Raw genomic sequence first — 12,237 nt, forward strand, 5'->3', positions numbered from 1 at the left:
ACCTGCATATACATACATACCCACATCGAAAGCGCTGATCATATATGTAATCTCACACTCGTGAGTCTTATTTCAAAAGTTACATATAGATAAATGAAAACAATTGTTACATTTTTTACAGTCATGGCAAAATTCTTTTATCCTATTGTATGACACAGTGAATGCAGTCTCAACATGACTATATACCGGACATTTAATACAGTGATTAAAGGACATCTACCATCAGTTTACTGTATGTGGAACAATTTTTAATGCATAAAGAAAGGGCATTTTTGCTATGGAAATGACTTTAAAAAATATGTCAAATATGCAAATGAGCCAGAGGTGCACAGCTAATGTCGCCTATGCGCCTTTTGGCATCACCGGGTTTTAATTTATGCATGCCCCCCCACTGTGATTGAACTGTCTGCTCTCGGCCGAGGCCTTTTTTACAATGGAAAAGTGCACATTTTCCCGAGCCTATTCTGTTCAGAGATATAACTTATAACCCCTGCAAAAGCTGTATCAATCTATGTGCCCGTGGTAATATGTGTGTATTTTGTGACAGGGGAGCTTATAATCATAAATAATATATTAATATACTGGTAGTTTAAACAAACAATAATTTAGATTTTTATGTTTTCTAACAATAATATTTCTGATTTCAATCTGTTTTGTAGGAGCATGCAGTCACCATGCCATGCACCTGGGTGATGGCCTGTGCATATGCTCCCTCTGGCTGTGCAATTGCTTGTGGGTAAGTTTTGGTAAACTATAGTAAATGTATTTTGGTTGGATGTCCCACATGTTGGATGTCACACATGAAATAGAAAAAAGGACTATATAGACATAACAGAACTTTCACCTTTGTAAAAAGGCAAATGTACAGATACAGATAAGTAGCATAACTAAGTCCTTAAAAACAGTTTTGCAGAACTAGATTTGTTCCATTAGAAGGGGCAAGGGGAATTTACTACTGACCTCCACCAGATTTATCAAAATTTATGTCTGATGTAAAAGAAGACTGAAATGTAAGCCAGCAAGGAACTGGAACAGATATCACTCCAGCTGTAGAGGGCGATCTTAGTCAATTAAGAGGCACTTCCCTGATCATAAATTACAAAAAACAAACCCCTTTAGTAGAGGGGCGCACACCCCTGGCTCTGAGGACATGCCAAGACAGAGAAATAATAAATATGTGTGTAATGCAGTCACTTAAATGGCTCATCCTTTCATATCTTTCTCTATGTGTATGTTTTCAGTTCTAGTTTTGAAATGTTCTGTGAATTGTAGGTTTTTATTTACATCTGTATTTTTTCATGGTTTTAGAGGTTTGGACAATAAGTGCTCTGTGTACCCACTAACTTTTGATAAGAATGAAAACATGGCTGCTAAGAAGAAGTCAGTGGCAATGCACACCAACTACTTGTCCGCCTGTAGCTTCACCAACTCAGACATGCAGGTAAATGATGTTGTGTATGGGATTCACCCAGTGATTATAGGACTGGAGCCAAGAGTTGACTAATTACAACTTATTATATTATATTGTATACTTAAATATTTATCTATCTTAGATATTCATGGCATATTTATGGATATTTCACAAATCTATATCTACATATTTATCTCAAGAATGGTGTCTCCTGACCCCCAAAACCTAGCCTAATGGATATGTGGCTGCATATACATAGCCACTCTTCATTCATGTCTATAGGAGTGCTGAAAAAACCCAAACTAATAGGGGCACATCTACTAAGAGCAGTGAAAACTGTACTAAATGCAGTTTGTCTGTGTATAGTGCAGGGGCGCCAGATTCATGATTTCTGGCACCCGTTCTTCATTAATCTGGCACTCCCTGCACTGTCCAGAGAGAGTTCACCAACTTTTTTGTGGTGTACCTTTAACATAGAGCGCATGACAGACTTTGCATCATAAACTTGGCACATGGTCCGACTGAGCACCAGAATGGCCCCTAATTTGGGTGTCATGGTGCCTAGTGCAGCTGCGCCACAAAGGGGTTTGCATGTGACACAATTGTGCAGCAGACCCTTCTTAAATACCTGTGCAAGAAGTTTGCACCTAAAAGAACGTGCAAACTTACCAGAAAAAAAGCTGCAAAGCCCTTAGTAAATGTGCCCCATAGTGCTTATCTACTTCTCCATTCCGCCCAGCCACAGCAGTGGGGTCCCCTGAAGTCACCCACTGCTAATTCATTTACCTGTAACATTGTACAGAACTGCATTAAATGTTGATGCTGCTTTTGGTGCAGTTTGTGTTTCACTTTCTCAAAATTGAGAGACTACATTGACAACCACAGATGTGATGCAATTTTAAACTGCACCTTGTGAACACACCATAAAGGTGTCAAGGTGTGAAACAAGCTAAACAGATATATATTGTTACATAGATACTAAGTGACAGAAGGTCCCGCAAAGTTCCCATTGGTTTCTAAATATAAACATCTTCCTAAAATGTTTGGGTCTTGTTGCTATAGTTTTAAGCAAATTATAAAACAAACACATGAGTCACAAGGACATGTTCTTACTAGTTACTTTGTAGTAGTCAAACCATCTCATCCAAATTCTGTGCTAACTTCATTGTGCCATTTTGGGTCTATGGGGCAGATTTCTAAGTGTCTATATATAAGACAGTCTTACACTGCACCAAATTTATCAAAGTGTCTAAAAAGGATAAAAGAATATATTATGGTTTAAGACTACTGGAACTTTGCACCTCCTATTAGCCCTATACAAATTTGACACATTTTTGTTGCACTTGCATGATTTATGGCACATTCCCTTTTTCCGTAAAAACCACACACCCTTTTCTGAAGTTACATCCTTTATATCATTAATGGACTTCTAAATCCACCTCCTCCCAGACAAACTCTATAATAATAGAGAAATTCTTCCTACATTAGTTAAGCCCATTCTCGGTCCAAAATCTTGTATTGTTCTGGTATGAGAGCTCCAATATGATGATATATCTCAGGTCCACCCATTGTACAGATTTTTAGTTTTTAGTGGTATTCTACCCTACCAAAACAAAAAGCCCAGGTACGCCAGTGTATTCCCTCTCAAAGCAAGGTAACATGACAATAATTGACCTCTGTGAGATGAATGGGGTCTTATGGATACAGTCATCATATACACCTTATGAATTTACCAAGCATTTCCCAAAAATGCAGTGTGAATACATTCTTGGGTGTTGTATTTTCCTGTCCTTTTATTTTGACCATGTAAAATATTTCCATGTTTTCCATCCTTGTGTCTGTGATTTTTCCAAAATGGTTTCACGCAAACCATAGACAGTACACAGGTGCCTTACATGTACAGCCTGCTTCTACAAGACTCTCTGAAAATTGCATATATATATATATATATATATTCTACACATAGAAATTATTAATGGGCAGAGCTCCACAATACAAATTGTGAGGCAGAACAGAACATAAATTAATACACCCCCCAGTGTCTTTGGATCCCACAATTACTCTCAGCATAAGTCCTGACACATGATGTTGTGGGGTTCCTTCGGGTGAATGAGGTGCAGATAATCTCTGTGTATCTATGTCTGACCTGTGGAATGCTTGTGTATACATTCAGATTCTGACCGCCAGTGGAGATGGGACATGTGCTCTCTGGGACGTGGAGAGTGGTCAGCTGCTGCAGAGTTTTCATGGACACGGAGCTGATGTTTTGTGTCTGGATCTGGCTCCTTCCGAAACAGGAAATACCTTTGTGTCTGGAGTAAGTGAAGGGACATTGAAAACCTTATAAGACCACCAGGATTAGTATATAAGGATATATATGAGGCTGCAGCCGATTGCACATGTATATAAAAGCCTTATATTTCATAGTGTTCTGAATATATTGCAAAATATATCGTCATACAGATTCACGTGTATAAATGTCTGCAGTGTATAAAAACACATTATTAAAATTATTATAGGCAACGTTCACATTGCAGAATCTGTTAGTAGCCCTAGTTTCAGATTCAGACGTTAGTTGTATAAAATGTGTACAATAACACAAGATCTTTATATCTTTTAATTTTCCTCCCTGTTAAGGGCTGTGACAAGAAAGCAATGGTATGGGACATGCGGACTGGCCAGTGCATTCAGTCATTTGAAACTCATGAATCTGATATCAACAGTGTCCGGTCAGTATAAAGAGCTTCTATGTACATGGCATGTCTACCATAGTGTATAGTGTTGGTTACAATGATGTAATATTCAGTATGCAGATCAGATGTTTGGAGCACATCTAAAAAATCATGACTCCGGGGTCGGCCCCAGCACTGGGCATACCAGGGCAAGTGCTGGGGCCCAGGGCTGGTAGAAGGGCCCACATAAAGCTGTACATTATCCATGGGGATGAGGGGATCTGTATCTAATAAATCCATAGGGATGAGGGGGGCTTATATAAAATAACCATGAGGGGGCTGTACAGTATGATAAACTAGGGACTATTTTCGGGAACAGGAGACAGTTTCCGTTCCTGAATTTTCATGCCTCCACGTGAGTCAACGACAATGGGGCCTACTGAGGCTCCGTCGCCCAGGGGCCTACTGAAACCTGCAACTGACCCTGCCTGACTCACCAGTGGTGTACAGTGAATGCGGCAAACCCTGTATATGATTTTGGGGAGGCAGTGTATGATGGAGGTGTTGCCTGGTGAAGAACGTGTGGGAAATATGGTGGTCAGTTCTCTGAACTACACTACATGGCCATCTCTACCTTGAATTCCTGACTTTAACTTTAACCCTGATACTATTAAAATTGTATATTTTTTATGTATTTGTTTGTTTCCTTTAATTTATTGTAATCCTTTATTCTTGCTTTGTTTTTTTGTTTTGCAAGTTGAGATCTAATATTTGCCCAGTGAACAATACAAATTAAAATATAGAGTTGTATAAGTTTACAGTATGTTGAGTGTGTAGAAATGGTGTCTCTAGAGCAGTGATGGCTAACCTATGGCACTGGTGCCAGAGGTGGCACTCAGAGCCCTTTCTGTGGGCACTCAGGCCATCACCAGAGATGACTCCAGGTATCTTCCTGCAGTCCCAGACAGCCCAGGACTTGCTGTGCACAGATTTAAAGTGACAGCTGTACCTGGGACTATTTTCTGCTTTATTAGTGTCCTCAGGGGCTGGTATCAATGAAAACTGTGACAGAGAAGGGAGTATAAATCACAAATTAAATTTCTGTGTTGGCACTTTGCGATAAATAAGCGGGTCTTTGTTGTAGTTTGGGCACTCGGCCTCTAAAAGGTTTGCCACCACTGCTCTAGAGGCTTTTGAGGGAGAGCGAATGCACCCAAACCCTGTTGCCCAAGAATGCACTTGCATGCTCAGTGTTAGAGAGGACGAGTAATGATCGACCTATGATCGATAATAATTTACACCAAAGCAGACTAAATTAGGAAACAAATTATCTCTCCCACAGCCTTTCTAATTCATTTTATTTTGGCAGTACATTCCCATTTACAATACACTGCCAACAGTCGTATTTTTCACTACATTAAAGATGCATTCAGCCAACAGATGAACATTTCTTCTTTGTTGGCTGATCGGAGCAAGATTACTTGGGCCATTTGGTTCCTCTGTCACATAAGAAGAAATAAGTCTTCTAATTGGCACATGGGAGTCTGGAGGCCTTACATTACTACACAGGAGCTTCAAGTTGTGTCTGTGAATACAGAGCTACAAAGTACAATGGTAATGTATACAATCTGAAACAAAGGCAAAAAAACCCCATAATTTACCTCCTAGAACACATTGGGGGACATTTAAGTTAAAGGACATCTACCACCAGGGTCCAGGATTGTAAATCAAGCAGACTTACATGCCGGGGTGTGCCCCCTCTGTCAGGATCCGCTCTTATTTTAGCTTTTTAGGACCTTGTTTTTATGAAAGATTATGAAGCCTGGCTAATTTGCATAATTTTGTAAATCCTTAAAAAAAAAAGGGGGGGGGCTTAATAAGCTAAATGAAGAGCAGATCCTGCTTGATTTACAATCCTTGACCCTGGTGCTAAATGTTCTTTAAATCTGGAAATGTGTGTATAATTTTTTGCATTTTTTTAAGGTTTTGAACCTGCCTGAGTTATTTTAGTGGTTAAATAAATGAGGCATGTGAGTCTGTTGGTTTTTTGAGAAGACTTTTGTCTGAAAAGTCTCAAGTGTTCAAGCAACCCCTTCCCTATGCCTGCCCTGGACTAGAGTTTACTCGCAAACATAAGTCGCACATATAGGTGCAATTATAGAAAACAAAAAAAGTTTGATATATGAACTCCATTGCCCTGATCTTTTGTGCCTTGTTTAACCCCCTAACAATACATCCTTTTTAATCTGATTGGTGATGGTGGTGCTTACTGTTAACACTGATAGCAAGTGTTAGTGGTGGGTATCTGGAAGTCCTCTCCTTACATCCTAAACAACACAGTACAGTAAATAATCCTTATTTATATCGCACCAACATATTCTGCAGTGCTTTACAAATCATGGGGTACATGTACATATATTATACGACATAACTGAGCAATAACATGGTCATATGAAACTATAGGAGTGATAGCCCTGCTCTCAGGAGCTTACATCCTATGGCTACATTCACGCGGCCGCATTGGGGGACGTATATACGTCCGTCGTATATGCCTCTCAAAAAGGCGCCAATGGGCTCACAGCACTGTAGAGGAGCGGTCTGGTGCAGCACACGAGCGGCGCCGTACTTTTCCATAACCAGGAGAAAGATAGGACATGTCCTATGTCTCCCTGTAATACGGCGCCGTGCTCCATACATCGCTATGGAGAGGGGTTGCAGCGAGCGGCGCTCACCCCCTCCTCCTCTCCTGGGTGCCGACGTGTGCCAGCCGTGCTACAGTAGTGTGAATGTAGCCTTAGATAGAGTTTACAATTAATGACGCAACAACAATATGCACAGATTGTTTCTATGATATAAATCTGCAGTTATCAGTGATGATCATTTTGTTATTTACTTATTGATACACTAGATATATTAGACCTATTAGACAAGATCCTGATGTAGAGGATCTAAGGACTAGAGGAGCTTACCAAATAGGTCTGGATGAGTACCTCAGCAAGGAAGTAATACAAAATCCAACTCACTGTTTATAACATTTTTAACCCCTTACCGACATGTGACGTAATAGTACGTCACATGTCGGGTCCCGGTGCATGGAGAGGGCTCGCGGGTCATCGGGGAGCGGCGATCCGTCGCCATGGTAGCTTCGGGTCTCACGAAGACCCGAAGCTACTTCGGGTTAACCCATTCATTACAATGTGCTACATTGTAATGTATGAGTAGTAAAATACACATATACTGCCATACTGTAGTATGGCAGTATATGATAGGATCGTACAGACACCCTAGGTTTAAAGTACCCTAGGGAGTCTGAAAAATAGTAAAAAAAAAAAAATTATAATAAAAAAACCTAAAAATTCTAATCACCCCCCTTTCCCTAGAACTGATATAAATATAAATAAACAGTAAAAATCATAAACACATTAGGTATCGCCGAGTCTGAAAATGCCCAATCTATCAAAATATGATAACGGTTTTTCACTGCGTTTAAGTCTGTAACGGAAAATCGGAAAATTCTATAAAAAGTGATCAAAAGGTTGTACAGTCCTAAAAATGATAACATTGTAAACGTCATCAAAATCCGCAAAAAACGGCACCACCCACAGCTCCATACACCAAAGTATGAAAAAGTTATTAGCACCAGAAGATGGCAAAATCCCCCCCAAAAATTTTGTACAGGAGTTTTTAATTTTTTTAAATATATGAAAACATTATAAAACCTATAAAAATTTGTTATCCCCGTAATCGTACCGACCCAAAGAATAAAGTAGACATGTCATTTGGGGCGCACAGTGAAATCCATAAAATCCAAGCCTACAAGAATACGGCACAAATGCGTTTTTTTACTAATTTCACTGCATTTGGAATTTTTTTCCCACTTCCTAGTACACGACATGGAATATTAAATACCACCATTTTGAAGTGTAATTTGTTACGCAGAAAATAAACCATCACACAGCTCTGTATATGGAAAAATAAAAAAGTTATAGATTTTTGAATGTGGGGAGTGAAAAATGAAAACGCAAAAACGAAAAAGGGCTGCGGCAGGAAGGGGTTAATTCACATGCACATATTGGGGAAGGCAGCAATGAGCCATTTTATTGCCCTACACTTTCCATAGGTTGGTAAAATGGAACCAAATATGACAGTACTTGAAGTATCTCTTCAGGGTAGGATGAGAAAAACCTCGGGGACATGTATCTTTATTTCTGCTAGTTTAATTGTCTCATTTTTGCGACAATCTCATCACTGCGACTTTTGCTGTCATTTTTCAAGTATGCCTTGGTCTGCACCTTGTGCCTTATGTATCTTTATTCTCCAGTTGTTCCGAGCACCTTTTCACTTATCTATCACTTTTTTGCTTATTTTTGTGATTTTCTTTTACGAGCAAATCCGCACCTGGTCCAGGGCAGGTGCAAAGGAAGGGTTTTTTTCATGGTCTCTGTTTTAACATGTAGATTGGAATTATTTCACATGCTTTAAACATTTAAAACATTGCACATAAACCTGCTGGGCATTGAAAAACTAAACATGTATCACAAGAAAAAATACATGATCATACATAAGGCCCAAAAAAGACTAGCCAAAAGTCTCAAATATACACCAAAGAAAAAAAAACTAAGATACATGTCCCCCCTTGCTACAAAGCTACAAAGGTGGTCTATAATGTGCAGCTGATAAATACTGTTGTAAAAAAAAGTCTTTTTGTATAAAGTTCTACCTCCTCCTTCTCCTCCAGGAAGTTAGTGAGATCACAGATACATTTCTGGTGTCTATGGTATTAAAGGGAACCTACCACCACGAATCTACCTATAAAGGTAGATCGGGTGGTAGGTGGATGTAAGGGACGTGAGGAGAGCTCTTTTTAGAGCTAATCCTCACGTCCCCGCTAACTTTTGGGAAACTTTATTAACCTAATATGTAAATTTTGTTATGCGGCTACTGGGGCGTGGAGTAGCCGGCACGAGGCTGCACAGCGCGGCTACTCCACGCCCCAGTAGCCACATTACTCCTCCTACCCTGTTGTGTCCGGCGCGCAGCTCCTCGTAGCTGCGCGCCCTCGTCTGACAAGCCGGCTACTGCGCATGCGCAGTAGCTCCGGCCTCGGAGCTGGGACTGCTCAGCCGGCGTTCTGCGCATGCGCAGAACGCCATCATATCGGACGAGGGCACGCAGCTACGAGGAGCTGCGCGCCGGACACAACAGGGTAGGAGGAGTAATGTGGCTACTGGGGCGTGGAGTAGCCGCGCTGTGTAGCCTCGTGCCGGCTACTCCACGCCCCAGTAGCCGCATAACTAAATTTACATATTAGGTTAATAAAGTTTCCCAAAAGTTAGCGGGGACGTGAGGATTAGCTCTAAAAAGAGCTCTCCTCATGTCCCTTACATCCACCTACCACCCGATCTACCTTTATAGGTAGATTCGTGGTGGTAGGTTCTCTTTAAGTAACCTTAGGAAAAATAAATAGCAGTTGCTTGTGGTATCCATAACTGTGTATATAACTGTAGTTATACAGTGCCAACATAGGACAAGCCTTGTCTTCATGTATTTGGGCTGAGCCCATCTGTTTTCCATGTCTTCATCAGTTGTGTCATGCACTGTGAATAATGCATAGTACTTGTGACGTGTACTAATATATTACCTGTAGACACCTTCACTTGTACAAGCACTCACTGCACTTCTGTTCTCCTCTAGGTATTACCCCAGTGGAGATGCGTTTGCCTCCGGCTCAGATGATGCTACGGTAACTGTTATGATGTTGTGTGTAACGGCTCCTGGAGCTTTGTTCAGCTCCTACTTTTGCTCTTCATTCCTTACATTGCTCTTGTATTTGCTGACTTTATTAGCAGCTTCAGACAAATATTTATGCAAGATGATATGTGCAGTGCTCTGCAATCTGCCATTGTTTGTACAATTCTTCTTGTTCTTTGCAAATCACTGTGCAGTTTCCCCCCTCCTGACATGCAGGCAGCCCCTGATCTAAGAGCACCCAGGAAATTTACTGAACTTTAGCTCAAGGCTGCAATGAATAGCTGTAAGACCCCTTACACACTATCGAGTGTGATGGGACCAACCCGCCTCACACATGCAGTGTGTGCTGGCTGGAAGCTCCGGCCCGAAGCCTGAAAAACTGAACTGACATGCTGGGTTTAGTTCTGGGTGTTGGTGCTCGGGCTGGACATTCCATATCACACTTGCTAGTGTGTAAGGGGCCTGAGAGTTATCAAAGGTGTCGGCAATGAAGCTTTATTTGTAACCCTTGTTCCCATAACAACCCAAAATTTTGAAAATACAATACAATTCCAATTCTACCATCAACATAGACAAGGATTCTTTACTGTAAGAGCAGTGTGACTATGGAACTCTCTGCCGAGGAGGTTGTTATGGCGGACTCTATGTACATGTTCAAGAGAGGCCTGGATGACTTTCTGGAGAGAAACAATATCACGGGTTATGGGGATAAAACATGAAACTATGTTGAAAATTGATAATGCTTCCAGGTTCTACCAGATAAGACTACCCAGCATAGTTGCTGTGCGTGAAATAAATGCCCTTCCCCTACAAGTTTTATCATTATGAGACTAAAGTGCACCAGATAATTGAAAACTGGCGCACAGTCTTCAATTATCTAGTGCACACACCAATAGCGCTTAAATTGAGTGAGTGCACCAGATTTTACTGGTGCACTCAGTTTAACAGGTGTGTGCCATGATTACGTTGGTACTCCTGACATAGATGTGGCGGCTGGTGCAAATCCATACCTGAACGCCGATTTAGGTGCAAACACTTCAAAACAGGTGCATAGACTTTCATAAATCTGGTCCATACTATTTCTCAACTAAAAGTGAGACAAAATTTACACAATATAGTTTAAGGATTAGTAAAATTTGATAATTGCCCATGGTGAATGTCTTTACATATTTTTTGCTATGATATGCAGGAGACTGATGACTGATCTCTATGTATTTTATCTATAGTGTCGTATGTATGATCTCCGAGCTGATAGAGAAGTGGCCATCTATTCTAAAGAAAGCATCATTTTTGGCGCTTCAAGTGTTGATTTCTCCCTTAGTGGTAAGTACTTATTTTTTCCTATGAACTTACTATTTATACCCATATGTTTATATAATAGTCTGTCTCTTCCAGGGAAAATTGAAAAAGAGCTTATATATTTCTCTAGACTTGAGTCAATAATTCTTCTTAGTTACTCTGTCAAGTAAGACCAGGAGACGAAAAAAGGGACTGATGAAATGTTGGACATAAACACTGGGACTTCCACAACTTTTTATTTATAAAGGCGTGTGTCCTAAGTACAAGGGAGGGAACTTACTCCTTGATAACATAAGTCAAACATGTTACCACCAGTATTTGAACCATGTTCCAAAGGCAAGATGAGAACCCAACCCCCTTAATCTAGCCCTTGTGGTACATTACAGAACTAGGCAGATTTGTTGTTTAGGAGTCTGGAAAACATAGACAAAAATTATTGGGTATTTTGCATTTGAGATGAAATAGTAGCTTGTTGTGTTCTATACTTCCTGTCTCCAGACACTGTAGGGCAGTGGTGGCGAACCTATGGCACGGGTGCCAGAGGTGGCACTCAGAGCCCTCTCTATGGGCACCTGTGCCATCACCCCACCGCAGACTCCGCCAGACAGGACTCAAGGCCTCTTGCAGTCCCAGGCAGCCCAGGACCCTAGAAGGAAGCTACAATGATAACCAAAGTTTTTTCTCCTTCTTTCTACTGTATTGGTGTCCAAAGGTGCCTATACAATTTAAAACATGTGACTGAGCAGGGAGTAATAAGTTACTGTTTAAACTGTCGCATCGGCACTTTGTGAAAAATATGTGGGTTTTGGATGTAGTTTGGGCACTCGGCGTCTAAAGGGTTTGCCATCACTGCTGTAGGGTCTCCAGAGAGCACATATCACAGTGAACTCGGAGTAAACATGTATAGGAGATGGTATGTTGTGCTGTTTATCCTGTGGATTCTGCTGGAATGTGCCGATTGTGTCATTTATTTAGCTGGCAGCAGAGATCAGCAATTACACCTCCATTGTGACAAGAGACTGCTGTGTCCATGCTTGTTTTTAGGTATCGCACATGCAGCTTTTGTTGTATGAGCTCATAGTTCAGTAAAACTATCTTTAGCTG

At 40.8% G+C, this 12,237-nt stretch overlaps 1 protein-coding gene across 2 annotated transcripts in view; it reads left to right on the forward strand.

Moving 5' to 3' along the window:
- GNB5 (G protein subunit beta 5) overlaps positions 1-12,237 on the forward strand; it is a 70,654-nt gene that overhangs the window by 52,169 nt on the left and 6,248 nt on the right. For both annotated transcript variants that reach the window (XM_072148208.1, XM_072148209.1), the window contains 6 exons: positions 660-736; positions 1,309-1,441; positions 3,585-3,728; positions 4,049-4,140; positions 9,778-9,826; positions 11,061-11,157. In XM_072148208.1, coding sequence (XP_072004309.1) covers positions 660-736; positions 1,309-1,441; positions 3,585-3,728; positions 4,049-4,140; positions 9,778-9,826; positions 11,061-11,157 — 592 coding nt within the window. The remainder of the gene's footprint in view (positions 1-659; positions 737-1,308; positions 1,442-3,584; positions 3,729-4,048; positions 4,141-9,777; positions 9,827-11,060; positions 11,158-12,237) is intronic.

Source organism: Engystomops pustulosus, chromosome 4 (genome assembly GCF_040894005.1).
Source record: "Engystomops pustulosus chromosome 4, aEngPut4.maternal, whole genome shotgun sequence".
NCBI lineage: Eukaryota > Metazoa > Chordata > Amphibia > Anura > Leptodactylidae > Engystomops > Engystomops pustulosus.